General features: G+C 44.0%; 1 protein-coding gene across 1 annotated transcript; it reads right to left on the bottom strand.

Annotated features, from left to right (window-relative positions):
* Positions 1–2,822: 2,822 nt before the first annotated feature.
* On the bottom strand, positions 2,823–20,054 carry TMEM201 (transmembrane protein 201; the record flags this gene model as incomplete). The annotated part of the gene is made up of 10 exons (XM_010176698.1): positions 2,823–2,920; positions 3,365–3,496; positions 3,997–4,287; positions 5,162–5,233; positions 5,967–6,184; positions 16,590–16,793; positions 17,281–17,672; positions 18,286–18,462; positions 19,104–19,298; positions 19,934–20,054. Coding segments are annotated over 10 exons (1,900 nt in total), but the record flags the coding sequence as incomplete, so codon positions are not given.
* Between the last annotated feature and the right edge of the window lie 936 nt (positions 20,055–20,990).

Genomic DNA, 20,990 nt, shown 5'->3' with positions numbered 1-20,990 from the left:
TGGAGAGTGTTCTAGCACCAGAATGAAAAAGTTGGTTGTCTTCCCTCTTCAGCAATAAAATCCAAAGTCTTTATATTGCTTTGGACAAGGTCACCAAATACCCTTCCAAGAACAGTTTCAGCGAGCAGATTCAGAAGTGCAGTGACAGGTTAAAGTGTTCCTGCTCTGGAATACGGGCAAGAAGAGGTGTGTTGAGAAGCTGCAGCTCCTTGGTTGCTGGAAAGGAGGAGAAAATTTGTATTGCAATCTGGTAGAGACAGAGACCAACTTGGACTCCAGGTGAACATGATGGTAAAACTCAACGCAGACTGGGAGGTGAAAGTGGAAGGTTTGCGTACGTGAAGTCACAGTGCACATCTGTTGGCATAATAAAGACAAGGAAACCCACAGTATTCTCTGGCAGGCTTGTCTCTGCATAGGAGGCCCCTGGGTATGCTGGAAGTCAGGACAAGGATCCGTAATGGGATGTCACACACTGCACCAGGACATCAGCAAACTCCCAACAGCAGAGGTCTAAACAGAAGCTTGTAAGTTGGTCTGCTAGCATTTTGCCTATACACACGCTCAAGTGAGCCTGCAGAATTCTATAAAAGGGACAAAAATCTCTTAACAGCAAAGTTATGGGTCAGGTTTGGCTACATGTAGCAATTCATGCAAGTTACAAGAGAATTAATCATCAACCTGCAGCACATCTTTCTGCTGCAGGTCTCTATCCTGGATCTAGGTCTTTGTATGGGAGGTGCTGGCTGTGCAGCCCTTCACCAACACTCTGCTGAGAGAAAGCTGCAGAGTCAGGAAGGACATCTCCGTCTCCACAGCCTCCCAGACCAGCACCTGTGGGCAGAGGCCTGTTCTCTGCCTGTAAGAGGCAGATGAGCAGGCAATGAAGAGGCCTCGCTAACAATGGAGGATGGGGAGCAGTGGCTCTAAGTGGGCTGCTAAAACAGTGCAGGAAAAAATGGAAGAGACAACAAGAGACTTAATTTTTCAGTGCTTGAGTCACCAGCAGGAAAGCCCCATTTAATCTGTCATATAACATGCTGATTAGAGTCTTGCTATCACTCACATGATGTACTAAGTGAGGCTGTGGTAGGAACTCAATTAAAACATGCAAGGAAAAAAAAAAAAAAAGTTAAAGTAAGGGTGATCATCACTCCAAGGTGTGAATTTTGGGTTCAGAGCAGAGAATTATCAGCAGAGATATGCTTTGTTTCTGTGCACAAGCAAGAGTACACTAGAGGGAACAGCAGCAGAACTGAAAGGGAGGAAAAGAAAGAGTAATAACACTGTAATTCAAGATGCAAAGACAAGACAATGGGGTGAGGGAGAGGAAAGAGAAAAGTTTGAGGTAAAGGAGCCCAAAGGAAGAGCCAATTGAAAAACTCTTAATGGAGTGAGTCTTGCTTTGGGGAATACACAGCTAACGTAAGTCGGCACTCCTTTCCCCAGGTACCCTGACATGTTGGTCAATCTTCTCTCTGCACTTGGGATTTAAGAATCAAAACATAAAGTTGTTTTTTTTTTCCTAAGATGTGCTACTAAATGATTTTGAGTATTCAGCACAAAAATACTCTAAATGGCCTCTGAATTCCAAGCAATGCTGAAGATTCATCCAAAAGCAGAAACAGCCAAATTATAAACTGCTTTTGAAAATCTGGGGCTACTTCCTTTGGGTTAGAAAAGAAGAATCTATCCAGAAGGCTGAATTGTCCAGAACTGGCATTTCTCACTGAGAGCACCTTGGCATTTAACTAAGTAAGAAATATCTTAAATGGTTACTTAGCAAATCCAAATATCAGACTGAGGCATCAGGTTTCTGGATAACTGTACACAATCAGACAGCTCCTCACGTGTCTCCTGATAGAAGAGATTTGTGCGATTTACAGCAAGAACAAGCGATGCCACTCGCTGCTTCAGTGAAAACACCAGCAGTCAGAGTTGGGAGCGGAAGCCCTTTGACTACGGTGCAAATCACATAGGGATCCTCTCTTATTACAGAATTAGCTGTAACAGAATTAATGCCTCCTGGGGAAAGCAAATAGCAGGCTTCCTCTTTCTAATGCAACCACAAAAGGATGCCTGTCTGGGATTTGTGCATACCTACAGCAACAGTGCTGGCTGGAGGCACCTACAGACAGCAGTTTCTGAGAACCAGCATGACCAGAATGCCAACTGGTGAAAGCAGCCTCAGGGCACAGCCCAGGTGGAAGCACATGGACATATAAGATGCAAGAATACGACAGAGCAGCCAAGGTGACCCATGTGCTTAGGCAAGCTTAAGGCAGCTAAAGAAAATTCACTGATAATTTAGAGGAGAGTGCCAAAGGGAAGAGAGAAGAGGAACCGTTGGGGAAAGAGGCTGGGAATGCTGTTACAGTAGCCAAAGCCCAGCACCAACTAAGCCAGCCTTCTTCTCCAGCTCATTTGTTCTAATTCTCCTCATTTTACTAGCACCATCAGCACAAGGTTAATATGTCAAAAAGAAGAGCTGGGGATAGGTTCCTAAAAATGTAGCTTACACAGTTTCAGGCTTGTGTCTCAGATCAGTTCCTTTGAAAGAAAGTGCATGGGTCATTTGAAGAGCCTCTTGCTCTGAACTGGAGCTTTCCGGGAATTCTGCCTGCCACCTCCAGGGACAATCCTGTGATATGTTCTACCTGGGAGTGATGGCAGCAGCTACCTGGGTTCCTTGTCATGACAGTTGAGTGTACAGTAGTTTTTTAAAAAACAGCATGCACCACTGGCATGGGAAGCCACAGTTGAATTCTTCTTGTCTCCTCAGAAGCAGGTGGAACCAGAAAGAAAGGGAGTGTTGGTACAAATCAACGCAGGCTCCGGTAGACATAGGCTGATGTGAAGATAGCATTGAGAGTCAGACTCACGGCTAGTAGGCCTCGGAGAGCAGAGTTACCAAAATGACCTTAGTACAAGAGGACAACACAAAGAAAAAAAAAAAAAGGGAAGAGTAGAAAGAAATATTAAAGAACTGATGACATATGTTGTGCTCTTTCTCTCTCTTTGCTCAGCATTTTCACCACAAGCAGAAATTGCTGAAGCAGTTTTCCTGTCAGGAAAGATTCCACTGCTCTCTCTGGTTCTATTTTCATCTCATTGCTCTTCTCAACACCCATATCCCTACCTCTTTCATTCTGTCCCAGTTTAGCACTCTGTCAGTATTCTTCAGACAGTCCAAAGAACAGGAATAGCTTTATTAAGGTCTCAGAATAGCAGGCAGAAGATCTATTTTGCTACTACTTATTTATTTGATCTCAAGATCAGATCACTACTACAGCACAGGAAAGATGCCAGTTACCCCACAGAAATGCTCACACATACATGAAGCACACACATGACTTGCTCTTACCTCTCCAGCCTGCCAGATCTTCCCCTTTGGTAGTTGTGTCTACCACACAGGTAGATGAGTGCGATGAACGATCCTCCTTTTTGATGGAATTATCACTGCAAATACTCCCTCCTTCCATAGCAGATCTCATATCTGCAAGGAGAAAAAATATGTGAGAATTCAGAAAGCACCAGTCAAAAGTAAGTCAAAAGTAGCAGAAGTTACCAGACTAAAGCTAGACACAAGTAATGAATGGTTGCCTGGTAAAATCATGAAAGGATTGAAGACATGATTTGGAAACAAAAGGCAAACTCCACTGCTGTACAACAGATGTTGCCTGTGTGTTTGTCTCATACACTGTCCACATCAGCGTCACCATATCCATGGTTAAAGGAGTTATACAAACAAGGGTGAAGGCAGTAGCATTCCTGGGGCACCAGTAAGTGAGAAAAGGACATGTGTTTTGGCAGAAAGGAGGCTCTCCAGGCCACTGTATTCTTAAGGGAGCTTTGGTAGCCTAACAGTCATCACCAACTGGGTTTTTCCTGAAGGTTTCCCATCTATTACATGGCCTAGATGGTGTACAACTTTGCTTGCAAGCCAGTTCCTTCCTACAAATGCAATTCCAGGAGTGCAGCGGGCTGCCAGCATACCGTGCATTCCCCGCTCACTGAGGTTCTTCTTTGGAAAGGAGGAAAATTCGGTGGCAAAGATGTTGCTGTCTGAGTGGGTGTGCTCGTCTGAGCTAGTTGGGGTAAGCAGAGCTTCGTTCTGAGATGGGAAAAGCAACAACTTCTGTCCTTTCAGGTTGAGGCGGGCAGGGCTGATGAGTGGCCGGCGGTACCGCAAGGAACCCGAGCTGGAAGTCACAGAACCTGCCACTGACGGTGCTGGAGAGGGGATGCGGGAGGGAGCGCAGCTGCCAGACAGCAGTGAGAAATGCTCTGAAATGTAAATATCCCCCAAGAGAAAATGAGGAGATTATAATCCCAATACAACAGGCATAGTTTAACAATTCTACAAAAGGGAACAGGAGTTGCAAATGTCCAACATATCTTGTACTAACATTCCTCATTTATTCCAGTTCCCACACTGAAAAACATGGAGAAATTCCACATGCACTTTGGTACACTCAAGAATGACTTAGACTAGAGATGGGTTTGTCAGCAGCCAGGTGAGCTTTTCTCTCTGCTCAGTTGTGTCCATTTAGGAGAGCCTGCATTACACATGCTGTTTTGCAGATAAAGAAACTGTTCTGGCACATCCTTTAAAGGCTGTTGGGAAAGTACATCAGGATGCTGGGAGGTTTGCACAATGGCATTAGCCCAGGCTGTGACTGCATTTCCAGCAGCAAACACTTCAGCAGCACAAACAGCCAACGGATGCATTTGGGGTCAGGAGGGCAACAGACAGGTCACTGGAGGACAGGGGAGCAAAAGGGCAGAGCAGACAGGGCAGCCAAATGAGCAGTTCCTTGGGCTGGGGAAGGAAAGTGGAACAAAAGAGCTGCTCTAGGAACAGTTTTAAGTCTCCTATCAAAGCAGTCTCAACTCAGCTGTAGAGCAGGGAAGAGATCCTTCCTTTGTCTCACTGATTTCATTGTGAGCTCTCCCAGGGAGAAGGACATCCACACATATAGCACCTTACCTAATGCAATCCCACTCTTAGCTGGAACTCTCTGCAGCATTTCTAACAGCAAAACTGACATTTTCATTGGGATGTGAGCAGGGAGGAAAGAACTAAACTTCGACCAGGTGTTTCAACCCACTCACTGCAAATCCTCCAAAGACAGTTGCTCTAGAAGGCCTAGTGCATTACCTGATATAGGAGATTCCTTGGACTGAGATGACTGCGAGGCTGGTCGACTTCCACTGAACAAGTAACCAGAATCTAAAACGCAAAAATTAAACAGTTTGAACCCAGCTAGCTCAGCTACTGGAGGTCTGTCCTTCAGAAATGTAACTGCAACATCTCATCATCCATCTCAGAAGGGGACGGGTGGTGAATGTAGGCAGGAAAAATGTCCCTGTTTTCCTGGGTAGGCTATTCACCACTGTCAGAATAATCCACTTTTCCCAGCTGCAGAACAGCCAGCAGGCTCCAAAAACAACCCCGTGACTGTATTGCAGCCTAGCTTGCCTCTACTTTAAAAGGAAGAAAGTGAAGACATGGTTGTATCCTTTTCTCATGAAAAGAGCCATGAGGGTAGATCATGGGGTGAGATGGATTCCCATCTAGCTGGCAGGGACAGTAGCCGTAATAATGAGGCAGGGGAAAAAAAATACATCAGTCAAAAGTCAGGAAAAAAGTTCCTTCTGTCTCTCTCCCACACACATCTTGTAGTTTGTGCCATGCTGCCTGGAGAATGCCTGGAGAAGCCTCTGGATTTCAATAAACACACAGCAGGCAAGCACTCAGTGAGGCTTTTTGTTTCACCAAGATGGCAATGGTATGCTGCATTATTTTGTAATGCCAAAAAACAAATTACCAATGCTGGATACTCCTCTGAGCCACAGAAGCAGCAATCCCTAACTTGTGGATACCTCACAGCCCATTTCTTTTTGTAGCATTGTACCACTCCATTGTCATTTCCATTGGGCCAGAAAGTTGTGTGAACACTTACCTGTTCTGGCCAAGGAGGGGATGGTGCCCAGTGAGAGTGCCCTGTTGAGACGACCAGGAAGAGAGGAAGAAGAAGTTCTGCGTGGAGATCTGAAGAGCTGTTGGTTTGTCAGCTGGAGAATACTGGGTGGTGTTGGGACAAATAGAGACGTAGCAGAAGAAGGGAAGCCAGTCCCAGTGCCACTGGGAAAGAGAGTAATCGAATCCCCAGAAAAGTACCTGCAAATGACATGTGTGACAGACATTTAGCGAGTACATTAACTCCCTCTCTCAGTTGTATTTCTTGCATGAACAACTGCTTTGTTATCAGGTTTGTACTAATTTTTCAGTGCAGGAGTGCGAGATGCAGAATGCTTAAGAGTTTACAGGAATGTTCCTACACCTTTGAAACTGGGGAAGGAAGAGATGTTCAACCTTACTTAAATTATTGTGCACCAACCTGTCCCACAATACAGGGTGGAAAAAATTGTGGAACAGTTTAGGAACTCAGGTGCAAATAAGCATAGTATCTTGGTTCTCTTCCTGAATGAGAAAAATACCCAGAGACCACCAGAATGCTTTACAAAGGACCAAGAATAGAGTACATCTTATGTTTGTTATGTGCACATGCAAACAACATGCTTAGAAATGTCACGTCTGTGAGAAGCACGTAGTTATCTACTAGTCTTTTTGCCTTTAGAAACCAGCATCTACATGTGATGCCTGTATAGAGAAAAGTATTTTTATAGATACCTAAAGATTTAGGCACAAGACCTCTGTTTTAAAACTAACATTCAAACCTCTTTAATAAATTTGCCTTTATTGTACTTCTGCAAGGTAAGGAAGACTCACTATCCTCACTTACAGATGGGAAAGAGAAGCAAAAAGAAGTTAAGTGACTTGTTGGGGGTCACATAAAAATCCTGTGATAGAACAGACACACAAACCTGGGTTTTACAATCCTAAATTGAACCCTAAACCATTACATTTTCCTTTCTCTGCATATCATAATTAGCCACAAATATGTTCTAGCATAGCCATTTAAAGGGAACTGTGCTCCTGTAGCATACACTCCAAAAAGTATCTCACTTCTAGTGCACAAAAAACAATCCCTGTTATAGTGCCTGGAAAAAATATAAACTGGCAATAATAATGACAATTGTATTTCTATGTCTGTGAGTTGTTTTCAATGGGTTTTTTTCCAAGTGAAAGAGTGAAGTAGAATGCAAGATGAGATAACAGACAAAACATACTGAGGGTATCTGTACCAGTTAGCTTGATTTTTAAGTCTTATAGACATAAAATTCTATTCCACTGGTGTACCAGTTAGCTTGATTTTTAAGTCTTATAATAAGACATAAAATTCTATTCCACTGATAAAATAACTGTACAAGACAACTTTGCACTTTAAACAGTTTTTGCAGCTAGCACTGCCACAGTATTTCACTCTATGCAAATAAACTATGCAATTAATTTCTGATACATTTCATTACCTACCCCTGCAGTGGTTTAAAATTTAAAAATTAAACTAAGCTGAATCTGTCAAAAACTTACTCCTATTTTTACCTTCTTTCTATTCCTCCTTGCAATCATGTACTGATTTTAGTCTATGGTTATGGTTTAGTCGACTACATTGCATTAGAAATGAGAAGTCAGCTTTGGAGTCTCACTTGTGTCCTCATACCATCAAAATGAGCATTCTAAGAATGTTGCAATGTTGGAAGTATAGGATTTCTGTACTATTTTTAACAATTGAATAAAATACATTAAAGAAAGTCTAGAATATGAACAAGATCTCTCAAGGATCTCCTGTAAGATTTTTGTTTAGTCAGAAACAGGTAATACTCTTGTCATATAAGTCATGATGAAGTACTAACAAAGTATGAAGTGTATATATTTTTAAATGGAGTTATCAGACTTTGCAGCATGTAATCAAGCTGCAACATTTAGAGTTTGAATCTCACTTCTGATGAAAACACTGAGACAGATGAGAGCAGTAACATGGGGTTTTTTTCTGTCAGAGGAAAGGCAATCAGAGCATGAAGGAATAGACATATCTCAATGTTGCACTGTGAGGTGATTTATGCATGTGCCATTCTCTCTTAGAGAGGTGATGCAGCAATATTATGCAGTGCTAGCATGTCCAGAAGAAGCAATCTAGAGTTAAGATCACAATTCAAAATATCTTATAAAACTACTTATCTGCTAGTACGAGGCAGACATCAACAATCCCGACCAGCTTAATCAGGCTGAAAACATCTGAGCCAACCAGCTTCCTGGTGCTTGCAAGCAGGACATGCCTTTAACAGCGGCAAGGAACTCGTCAGTCTTGCAGCAGAAACTGCCCAACCTCTTCAGGTTCCAGAGGACCTGGGAAGGGTGTCATGCTTCGCAAACGTGCAGAGTCCTTTAGTGCACACACATATACACATTTACCCCACCACACATACAGATGGAAATAGCAGACGTACATGTCCATCTCAGCTTTGCAAGAGAAAACGAATGGGAAAGGAAATTAAAAGTGCAGCTCAAGACTATGATATGAATCATATCAGAAAGAGTGATACCTACCACTCACTGTGCCATGTCTGTGACGGGCCAAATCAGAGCATCACCCGTGAACAACATTGCTCTTTTTTCCTGACTTCGCACCTTTTGTATCTTTGGGCTAAAGGAGCCAAACTTACACAGCTCCTTGCTGTGCTGGCTTACTAGTTTTTGACATTTTTTCACTTAATGGGCTGGAAGATATTACAATAATTTATCACTCATAACTAAAATCTCTTTCCTGGGATTGTAACTTTTTGGACCAGACTTCCACGGGCTCTGCAGCTCAACAGCCCCACTTCTTCTCAACCTCATCAAGTTAGTGCAGTCAGATCCTCTGGGCAGCTGACAAACTGTTTGTATTGCATCATCCAGAAAATTCATTTTTCTGGTTAGCAAAGAAGAGCTGAAGAATTTTAAGCATAGCATATTGATGTTTTATGACTGAATGCTGGCCAAAGAATGGCTTAAATATTGATCTGCTCTGAACAAATTCCTGCAACACGTGCAAAATCTTGTTCCTTTTCTATGTGCTCTGTAATGTTGGCCACTGCCATGTCAAGAGGGCTAGATGCTGCTAAACAGCAGGAGTGCTGTCATGGGAATGTGCTTCATGCCTGAGAATGGGCAGCTGAACTAAAACTTCTTTCAGAAGCAGATGAAAAAAGGTGAGGAGATCAAGAGGATCATAAAGCAGGAAGCAGCCACATCACAGCCCTGGAATGGAGCAATGCAGATGTGTCTTTGCTCTCAGACTACTGCATTGCTCCAAGACATTTGTGATAACAGTGGGTCCAGTAACAGTGAAAAAGTAACCAAAAAAGGAAGAAAAGGGGGAAGAAAAAAAAAAAAAAGGCTCTAGAGTCAGACAGTTTGTGGAAATAGTCAGGGCCCAGAAGCCGTTTATTTGAGAACTTGGTATTGTGAACATCAAAAATTGGGTATCTTCATTAGTGTTTACAATGATCACAGCATTACTAGACAGTTGGGCACAACTCTGCTACACAGATACTTTAAAAATAAATAAATAGAAGGTTAAAGAAGAATATTACACAGTATGGGACCGTACACTGTCCTGAAGAAACACCTCCTGCCAGCAGAGCCTCCCCTCCTCTCTCCTAATAGCTCCCTCTTATCCAAAGAGGCCACCATACATGTGTGCCTTTTTAATTCACATTTTAACCAGAGATGCTGCATCACCCCTGGGATAGAGAGACACACACAGGAGAGCACAGGTCAGGTCAGACTCCAGGGCTGTAGATGGACCCACTCCTGTATCAGATAACTCAGTGCATGCAGTAAGAAGCTGACGTGCAGTCACAGTTAGGCAGCTCACTGTATGTGCCCAGCTCCATCTGCCTGGAGGCAGCTCAGGAATCACGTATCAGTCATGGGGTAAAATGTTTCCTCTGGATTTAAGGTCCCATCATGATCTAGCTATGAGTTAATCCATGTATAACTGCACCACTTTCCCCAGGCAGGATGGGTGCTGCTGCCCAGACTGCAGAAGCCTTACTGCTGCCTGCGAGATAAGCACATTTCTGTGAGCTGACAGGCAGCCACTTGTCTGGTCTGCTGCATCACATCAGCCAGTGCCAAAACCTGTGCCTCTGCTCAAACTGACAGAATCAGTGGCAAGAGCAATACAGTGAATAAAAACCAGGCAAAGGGAGAGGGGAGAATAATGCTAAACAAGGGCACAGGTCTCAGACGCATTAGGATTTTGATATGTGACTTAGAGAGCTATAAACTTCAGCTGCCAAAACTAAGAATTCTTTTCTCCTACATGTTGCCCTGCTCTGGATGAAAAAGGAGGGTTGAATTAGAGCTGAAAACACTCCAGCTGCCAGGTCCTGCACTAATACCTTCTAGAGTACAGACAGATGTTTGGCATCAGCTTTGCCTTCCCTCCTAGCTGGTGACACAAAGGTCACAAAAATCCAGACTCGCTGGCATGACAAAAATGTTCAGAGGACCTCTCCCCTGCCTCTGCACTTCACAGCTTTGGTCCCAAATGAGGCTTTACAGAGGATGACTCAAGGTACACTTCAGGACTGAGTACTGCCCCTTTCACACAAGAGCATCTCCTATGGCTCCAAGAGGCCCCAAGTGTACTTCAGGTGACGGCACACCTGGAAGGAACTGGCAGGTTATACGTGACAGCACACAATTTCAACAGCAGCTCTTGAAAAACCAAAGCAAAGCCATACACCACAGCTCCCTGCTTTCATGAGTGGAGTCAGCATGGAGCAATCATGTGGCTACTAATGAGATTAATTTTTATAAGAGTATAAATAATTTGACCACAATACATCAAGGCATGCTTTCTATAGTATCTAAGCATGACTATTAGTGTCACATAATTACAGCATACTTAAAAAATACTCATCGAGCCAAAATAAAACACCACTACACCATTTTTATAATCCCCTCTTGTCCTTACCCTTTGACACACCCAAGCTCAGTTCACTAGGGCATGCAAAGCACAGATGTAGGAAAGGAAGGGTTAATAGAAAGGAAAGAACAGATACAAATATAGCATATTTAGAATTGTAAAGGGCCACAAAGGCGTCAGTTTGCATGCACTGATGTCAGTGAGGGCTTCAGGAAGACCAGAAGTAGCAGTAGCAGAGATGCTTACTTGGTCCTCCCTCAACCCCTCTATAGTCTGCAGAGTTGCTCAGGAATTTAAGAGTGCAGCCCAAGTATCCTCTTACTCCCAGCCACACTCATTGGTGGCAAATGAAGGACAAAAGCACTTGCCTGGCAGACACACAGGCACTGCTGTCCCAAGCTGCAGCTGCGTCAGTTCCACTGAAGCAGAGAATGTAGTGTTGTCAAAAATCTCATCCCATGAAAGGCACTTAATGAACCCACACCAGCCCCTTTATACATCCAGCTCTGCTGGGCAGGGTACAAAATGCTTTTGAGCTGGCACATCAGCCATGGCCACTGTTGAGAATAAAGAGCAGAGTCAGCCACTTTGGGCTGGACCAGATTTGGTTTAAAAAGCGACACACAAACCCACACAGTCCCTCATCACCTCAGCTCCATTCTGTAGTACTATCTGGGTACTACAGAACACCAGCACATGGCCAGTATAAAAAAGCAGCACCTGAAATTAGAGGTTTTTGGGCTAAAAACCTCTAATACTGTTAAGATGTTTGCATACTTTGGCCTGCGTGGCTGGGAGAATCCTCAGGCAACAAAGCTGGATCTGGTGACCACAAATTCTGCATGTTCCTCTGTGGCTTGAACTAAGAGTCCAGCTAAGCGAAAATATGAAGCTCAAAGGACTGATCAAGTGGTTCTGGATGATTTGTGCCAGCTATGTTAGTAAGTTACCTGCCCTTTGTCAGCTGTTATCCCCCTCAGCAGAAGGAAATGTATACAATCATACAAAATAGCACCTCAGCTTCACGAGGGTGGTGGCACTGTGCTCAGATGTTGGACTTGTATCAAAATACCTGAGCTGGGAGCATAAATTTCCTTCTGCTGGACTCTCTGTGGGGGAAGCATCCAGGCAGAGTTAAATGGCATATCTAACTGCTGAGCTATTTCCTAACTGAACCTCAAGTGAAAAATGCAAAGTTGGCAGAGCACCTTCCTTATAGAACCTACAGTATGGCACAGTGTTTGGAACAGTCTCTTTGGCATTGAAATGGAGTATTGCAGAACAGTCTCAGTAAAGGTAGTAGTAGTTTAACTATTTTCTTTTCCCCCCAGAAACAGTCAACAGTAAAATACTGCTAACTGATAATCTTCAGGCCTAATTGTTTAAGGAGACACAATTGGTACAGACTGAATGCAGTTTATAAATCAGAATGCCTCTGGAAAAAACACCTCCCTCCTCCTTTCTTCCCTCTCCTCCAAAAGATCAATCGTCCTCTACCATCAGCAAAAGCATGTGAGACAAAGCACTTGAGAAAAGCAGAAAGAGGAGACTGTCAGCATCAGAGTCTCTAAAAGACAAAAAAATTCAATTGCTGCAAGTTTGTTTTGGAGGCTCTGGGGTTTTTTGTTTTTAGAAGCAGCAGCACAGACATGCTGAGGCACCAAGAAGTGGGAAAATAAGCTGACACCTGAGCAAAGACAAAAGCTTCTTTGGCATTAAAACTGAACCACACTTCAGCATGTGTTTTGCTATTTTGTTTTGTCTCTGAAAGTTTTCCAATTAGGAGACCAAAAGTTCTTCAGTTATAAGTTGTGGACAAAGCACCACAGAGACCAGGGCTTCAGTTGTACAGCTCACCCATAAAATGAAATAGCTTTCTGATGTTCTGACATATAAAATCAGTGCACCTTGTAAATATAATTCATTTGTATTAATCTGCATAAAGTGAAGACAAATGGATTTCTTGCTTGCATGTTAATCGCAGTTAAACTATCTCCCAGATGAAAATATTTTAAACTCTTTCAGTATATGTTTGCACTAGCTGTGCAAACAGAGCTAAAATATTTCTTAACATTATTATTCAGGCTTTACAGTGTAAACCCCACTCCTTCCCACAGTTCTACTGACTGCGTGTTCCCAGTATCTAGTGCACATCCTCCCTATCCCTTCTCAGTACTGCATAGGAAGATAGACAAGAGAATGGAAGAAAAGATCAGGCACAGGAAAACAACATAACACTTAACAGCAAAACATCACAAAAGGCAACAGATCCCAGGGGCTCAAAGATGGGGCAGGTTTAAATGGAAAGAAAAAATTTTTTAAAAAGCACTGCTAAAAAGTAAGGAGGAAAACAGTTGCTCAGAAGAGACAGGAGGCCACATGAAATAGGACAAAGTGAAACTTCATACAGCCTTGACTTTCAGCTCCTGAGAGCAAAACGTCTGAAGAGGCTGACAAGCATCTTTAGAGCCTGCCACTTCGAATTTCCTTGCTACCGGGTAAGAAAATTTGGACAGATTAATTTTATTCTTATTAAAAAAAGAAAGGATATTGCTATCAGAAATCAGGCATGACATTGCCATGACCATCCCCACACACTTTAACAGTTTGTCAGCTGCTCGTACCCCTCCTCCTTCTGGTGGTCTCAATATAACCCAAGCATGAGGTTCCTCCCATCACTTGGACATACCTGACAGCAGAGCAGCAACAGGAACTGCTCACCTCTGCCACACCGGGCGGTTGCAAGTTCATGTGCTAGAAGCTAGCAGGAACTTTCAATCCAACTTCTATAGGTAAGTGCAGAAGACAATCACAGCTAAATAGAAACATGGGTCTATGTCTTCTCCAACTTTATGGGGAAAACTTGAGAGTACTGAAGCAGGAAAAAGGGAGGAAGTGGAAAAAAAGTCTAGATGTCTTATTTCACTTAATGGACCTAATAGCTCAAGGTTTCTTGGGTCTCCTGTGCAGTTTGTTTGGAGAACGGCAGAGCTGGCACTGGATTTGGTTTCAGCATCCATTTCATTAGGTGGCTTTGTCCACCTCACTTTTAACAGCAGATGGGCTGCAGAGCAACAGTTTTGGAAGGGCCACTGCAGTGGGTAGTTTTACAGCAGTATAACATTATAGTGATCACTGCACTGAAAGGAAAGCTGAGCAGACAGTGATAGCACATCCATGCGCAAAATTCTTCTCCCCCAGCTTTTTTTTTTGCCCTGTCCTTTCACCAGCCTGCTACTGTGTGTCATAACATTGCTCCCTGCTCCAACAGGCTGACAGGTACACAAAAAAGACTGGATTTTTAAGGAATATTCCTTACTAAACCTCCCAACAGTAGTAGGAGGAAAGGCACCAGAGTGATTGTGAAAGTCTAACACACCACATTTCTACTGGCTTTTTCTCCTATTTTGATGAAGTCACATAGCTTCTTGTAGTATTTACGTTGAGACAATTCTTTGAATTCAAATAAAGTGTCCTAGTGGAAAATGGGACACAATGGTTATTATTTAGCATTTTGAGAGTCTGAGACTGGAACAATAAACAATCTGTGACTGTGAGCTGGAAGACAAACCTTTTGGGTCAGGATTGATAAATGATGGGAACACGGAAGAGCAGAATCAGACTTTGCAGATGCTGGATTCCTTTTGCAGACAAGTAAGTAAGTAACCCTCAGAGCAGCATCATTCACAAGCACCAGAATGGAGAAAGGTGTCCCTGTTTGCTTGGAGGTGAATGTGGCAGTTATCTGAAGGCACCAGAAAAAAGTTCCAAAGGAGAGCACCTCTGGGAAGCAGGTTTGTGTGCCCCCTTCCCATGCCAGTTGTTAAGTTATAGGCACACGGGAGTCCTTCAGCCAGCAGCTGAACCTTCCCACAACACACTCAACTTGGTTTACTGTTAACGAATCTACAGAGCTTTTGTCAGTTCTACCTTTCTGCTTTCACAATGAACACCGGTCTGAAGAACAGTAACTATGAAAAGCTATGAATATCTTTTGTTTCCTTTAAAAGCTTCTATAATTTCACCAGCATCTGCAGCCTTCATCAGTGTCTCAATCTCTCAGCAGGAGATGCAGATACTTCATAGTGTAAGCTTCATTCTGATTATTTTAGAGTTTATACACAGGAAGATCAAGATACCCAATTAACTTATGGCAGACTATTTCTGTGGCAAGTCCCATTATGCTGTTCTGAACAGAAGAAAATAGCAGATCTTCTGTAACAATGCTATTTCCTCTTGAAAGATCCAAACCTGGATAAGAAACTCAGTGGAGTGGAGTGCCTTGCAAAAAACAGTGCAGGTTAATCAGACTGCTGATCCTAAGAGGCCCCAACAAGTTAATCCTACAAAAACCCAAGGAACTGAAAGCTCCTTCCTCCAGACACAGTAACATAAAGTCATCCCAGCTTTCAGCAGAGGACTGCCTGCCAGGCACTCAACTCAAAGTCACAACTTTCAGACCCTTTTCTTCAGCAGCATTAGCATCAATGCCAGACTTCAAAAAAGAACCCCTCCAAGTAACAAGAAAAATCCATCTCTATTGCCATGCAGTCCCACAGCAGAGACTCCCACCCCTTTCTAAAGCACATCCTCCTAATCTGTGTTCTTAACAATAAGGAAAATACTGACTGAATAAGTAGTCATGTATGATGAAAGCTGACCATATACCATAGCATACAGTCCCATATTTCTTCTCTTTCTAAGGCTACAGGAGTGGAGGAACATACATATTTTTATCCAGCTGTGCTTTTACACAGATGCTCCTCAGGGGGTAGTGGAGGTGGGTGGGTAAAGAACCCAAAGAAAACCAGCATTGAAAGCAACAGCCACTGGTAGATTTGAAAATTTAGGCTAAAACAGCTGCGTACTTTCAGATATTCAATCAGGAAACCCTGAGCTACATAACCTTTTAAAGCACCCATTTAAATCAATTATTGAAGCTGCAGTCAAAAGCACTTAAGGACACCTCTCGATTTAAAATAAGAGTCATAGGAGAATGGCAGAGTGAGAGAACATGCTGTTAAGTGATGCTACACAGTGGAAGGCAAGTAGAACCTGGTTAGGGACTACATGTCCACTCCTTGCACGCCTGCACACCATGCAGTGTTACTACAGCACGTGTTACGAGGACTCGGAATCCAGAGGCAAGTTCCCATCAGTTCGAAATTAAAATGACCAGCACCATTAGAAAACTGAAGGTGGCCTGGGCCCCATGGAGGATCAAGGCAGAGGATTCCTCTGTGACTGGCTAAGGATGGACAGACAGTGAGAAGAACCAGAAGGACAGGAGAAGCCAGAATCTGTTTGGCTGGAGGAGCAGAATGGGGAGGAGGCGGCTGCATTTATGGAGCAGTTTGTGAAGCAGCTGCTGGAAGAATTAGCTTTGGGGGAGTTGGATATTTGCACTGCTGACGTAGGATTCAGGAGGAAGGGAGAATGGAGGCAGCAGGAGTAGATTCCTTGGCTAGCACCAGCAGTGGAAATGCTCCAAGCAGCTAGCACAGTGGGAAGCAAGAATGGGAAAAAAAAAAAAAAAGGAAAATAAATATATAAAAAGGAATGAAAGATCTTCACTGCTTATCTAATTTAAAAAAAAAGAAACAGAGGAAGGGAAAATAAAAAGAGGAGAGAGAAGCACCAGTCGCAAAGAGTTCACAAGGCTTTTTTTCCTCCTTCCCCCAGCGTCACTGCTCTGGCTCTGACCTTCGGGGCCGGTATCTCCGATGGCCTGTTGATTTCCGCGTGGCCACTGCTGCAGTGAAGCCCACCAAACAGCACAAGGATGTGGTGCCAAATTTGGCTGTGTCTAGCCAGTTGGGTGTTTCTGTCTTCAGGTACCTCTCAGCTAAATGCAGACTCATCACTATGAACCACAAGACTGAAGCAAATGCATCAATCCTCCGGAGCCTGCAATGCCAAAAAGAAACCAAACAAGAAACAAGGTAAGAGCTTAAAACACCAATGAAGCCCCTTGGTCCTGAGGAAGAAAAGGGGAAGGTGGGGCAAAAGGTGGGGAGGGTGCACAGACTGAGCAGGTCATGTACTATCTCTTGCTATGGTTATATCATCTGCAGCCCTTCCCACTGCCGTGGTAAGTGCCTGAATAGATCAGTTCTTTCCTACCAGATTACAGACCTGCACAGGGAGCTTTTCATTCACAGTCATTCAAGCTTAAATTGAATGAACCAAGGCACAGATCCAAAGCATGCTCTGATGTCTCCATCCAGCCAGCTAACAACACAAAGAATGCCAAGGAGAACTGTGCCACCCAGGACTACATGTGCCATTCTGGCAGATGTTTACCCCCTGGCTCTCCGAGTCAAGACGGGGTAAAAAACCCCCAACAAAATGCAACATTTAATTTCCTTTAAATGAAAGAGAAAAGCACACCCACCTGATCCGCCCAGCTAAGAACATGGCCAACAGGCAGGTGAACAGCCCAAGGACAGCCACTGACATCTGGTGATTCTTCCCAAAAGCCCAAGCAGCACTCAGGTTCTCCACCATGTGTTCTGGGAGCATGCGGAGCAGCTCCCGCCAGCCTGCCACCGTCACGGCAGTGTCATTTTCCAAGCCTGCAGGTGAGCTTGTGCCAGTCCAGTTCTGAACGGATGCTGGATCAGAGGAGACAGGAGCAGAGACTGCTGCACCGAGTGAGAAGGGGTCGCCTGACCCATACAAGGCCATCAGAACCAGGAACGCACAGCTGAGGAAGGCCAAGAACCGCAGAAATATCACCTGAGCTGGTGTGGTTATGGAAGCAGAAGAGGAGGATGAACATAAATTCTGCAGAGGAAGGGAAAAACACCTTGTCAGAAGCTGAATGAACTGTGGTAAGGTTTTGAAATGGTGCTTTATGAAACAATTCCAGATGATATGGTTTACTGGACAGTTTTGCTCAAGTCCTTATAAATCTCTGTACTGGGCCGACATGACATGGGATGTTGTAGACTAGCAAAGAGCAACAGCAGAGCTATGAGCAGAAGCCAAGGTCAGGCAGGGCAGCGAGGCAAGGAGAAGATCATAAATCACTTCCCATTGTTCTTCTTTTTTTCTCCCTGTACTCTATATATAGTTTCCTGCACTGTTCTCATAAATTGGCTTCCCTATATCCCCTTTTCTGCCTTTCCCACTGTTTTCCTTCCACTCTGTTCTTATTATTACACTAGACTTACCTTCTGGCAACTGCACTGAATGACACCAGCAAGAGGAAACCTCAAACTACCATCAGGAGCATCTGTGGCAACTATTTGTGGCAACTCTTCTAAACTTCTGCCACGGACCCAAGCTCCCAGAGAGCACCAAGGCCACTGCCTTCCTTTCCCAGCAGCAAATCCAGGTGCGGAGGTACCTAATTCTTTGTGCTTTCCCTAAATTCCCTCATCTCTCCCCCACATACCTGAGCATAGGTCTTGTCTGTCTCACGGCGTTTGAAATGGTGGCTGAGCAGCAGTGCCCGGAGCTGCCGATTCTGATGTTTTATGTAATACTCCACAGCAGCCTGGCATGGGCGGCACAGCTTGTAGGTCTGCTCCAGATGGTGCTTATACACCTCAATCTCCTCATCATATTTGCCCTGGTGAGAGAATAGGAGAGGAAAAGTAGGTGAGAAGTGTAGGTCCCTCATCAGTTATCATGTTTGCTACTGACATGCGAGCAAGGCGTGCTTCCAGTCTCCAGAGGAACAGCCCCCTCAAAGCAGGCCTGAACCCTGACCGAGCTGGAGGTCAGCTGTGCAACCAACTTCACATACAGCTGACCCAGCCTCCATGTTCCAGAAGAGACAAAACAGCCCTTGGAGAAGGCTGCTGTGGCCCAATTTCGGGATTTTGAATTTCTGTGGCCCAATTTTGCTGTCTTTATCAAGACCTTATGAACTCAACCCAGAAGATGAGACAAAAAACTACAATTGCTCTTTGCCTCCTCAAATGAGGGGACACAAAAGACCTGCTGTGCCTTCACACCACTGAGCTGACGGAAGAGAAAAGCTCCTTCCAAAACTGAGCCTCAAACTTGAAGGCTGTCACTGTTTGAAGGCCCTGGTCAGATGAGCTCCATAAATCACTAATAGCACTTGTAAAAACAGATAGCAAGTAGGGCTGAAGACACTTTTTTCAGTTTCACTACACTGGACACATCACTTATCACAAAGGCTTCTAGGTCTCTTTCATCTCCACTCCCAGCTTATATCAAGATCCTTGATACACAAACACTTACCTCCTCCCTTGGTGAGAATGAAGCCAGCTGTTTGATCTTCGTGGTTTGATGGTTGTTGCACTTCTTGCAAAGCAGAATTTGGCTGCTCACCCATTGTTGTGGTTTGGTAGGATCACAGAAAGTTGTAGCACCTGACACAACATGGTTAAGGTGTTCCATGTACTGAGCAGGGATGGGCTTGTTGTAGTCTCCATTCTGACAAGAAGCAAAAAGATAGCCAAGAGGGAAAGCAAACATGAGATCACAAAATCAAAGCTAGGTATCCTCTAGTTGATAACAAGATTCCCTAAGCTCTGTCAGGAGCTCTGCACTCCACGCATTCACCTACGTAACCAAAGAAATCAGTAAAAAAAGAGACAAAATGCTTCAAATCATCTCCCCCAATGCACTATTCTGGCACCTACTGCAAGCAGTTGTTGGTGGTGGATTTTGGCTTATGACAGTGATAAGCTTTTTTATTTAATACTCTAAATAAAGCAATTCAGCTGTTCCAAATACAAAACCAGAGAAGAATTGTTCCATATATTAAAAAAAAAAGATTCTTAAAGAGATATTGGTGAAAATATCAAGGCCCTTTTTGCCCTTTGAAGCAAGAGAGGAAAATTTGTCTTTATCATTCTATGTCAGCACACCCCAGTACAGTGGATTCCCTCTCAAATTTGATCCAGTGATCAGCTGCTAAATTCAGAGGTGCTCAGCACAGCACTGCAGCTGTCAAACCGCTGGATATTCATCTGCAGTGAGCCTCTACCATCCTAAATGAGGAGCAGGGCTTTCCCACAAGCACTGTTCCACAGGGCATGCACCTTCCCAGCCACCCTTCACAGTACCTCTTGGAAGCCATTGTACTGCTCACAGTTGGGGCAGTCCCAGCAGTTGCGATTCCCATACGGCACCACCGTGTCCTGATTGCAGAACCAGCAGTTCACTGTCACGTGTGTGGGCTTCTTCCTGTTAGGAAAGGAAACGTGTCAGGTATGAACACTGAATTCAGCTGATGTAGAGGAAAGCAATGGCTTTCAAACAAGGAAATGCAGGAGAGGCTGGAATAACAATCGATCTTCCCATTCAGTACGTCCAACGATATGACTCAGAGTAGTCATTTTAGCAATGAAAAGATGGGCTATTAAAGTAGAAATCAATTCTGCCTGATGCTTGTATCTCTTTGTGCTAGTACCACAGACATGCCAGAACTTTAATAACAACCGTGTGAATAACCCACTTCACTGTAATTCAGAGGCATATTCGGGGGTGCAAATCCCTCTCCATTAGCAGCAGTGTTAATATATGCAAATGATGCAGTAGAGTAGAGCTTAATACACAAGATTGTGGGAAATGGAAGTTATGGTCCCCAGGAACTGCATATGATGGTACTCAGCAACCTGGGAAATGGGCTCATGGTCACAGTTTTATCTGCCCTGCTTGTCAGAAAATTTTTCAAGGACAGGGACATAACAAATCCTCCCAAGTTTTAGGCACTGTAAATGGCTGTTTCCTCACAGCTTTAGATACATAAGGAACTGAGAAATCAACATGTCTTCACCAGTTTTTACACACTGGAACTGAAGAGACAAAGACTAATGACCTCGATCCATGAGCCCCTTGTTCTTTAAAATAATCCTGTTAAAACAACAGTCACTACGAGAGAGACAGTTGTGACGTGGCCCCACTGCAACAGGTTGTGACAGATGTTTGAGCAAAGAATGTCAGTGGCCTGGCCCTTGAGCCTGTCTACTAAAGAAGATCTGCATTTGTCCTGAAACTTGGTGCAAGACCCAAAAAGAAGCTTCCTGGCAGGTCAAGGCAACACAGCCCAGCTGTCTGGGTTCATCAGAACCAGTCCCAGTCACACCTCCACAGGAGGACAGCTGTCCAGGCAGGGAATCG

The sequence above is a fragment of the Antrostomus carolinensis genome, unplaced genomic scaffold (genome assembly GCF_000700745.2).
Source record: "Antrostomus carolinensis isolate BGI_N321 unplaced genomic scaffold, ASM70074v2 scaffold1, whole genome shotgun sequence".
Taxonomy (NCBI): Eukaryota; Metazoa; Chordata; class Aves; order Caprimulgiformes; family Caprimulgidae; genus Antrostomus; species Antrostomus carolinensis.
This window is presented reverse-complemented; position numbering and strand designations above follow the sequence as displayed.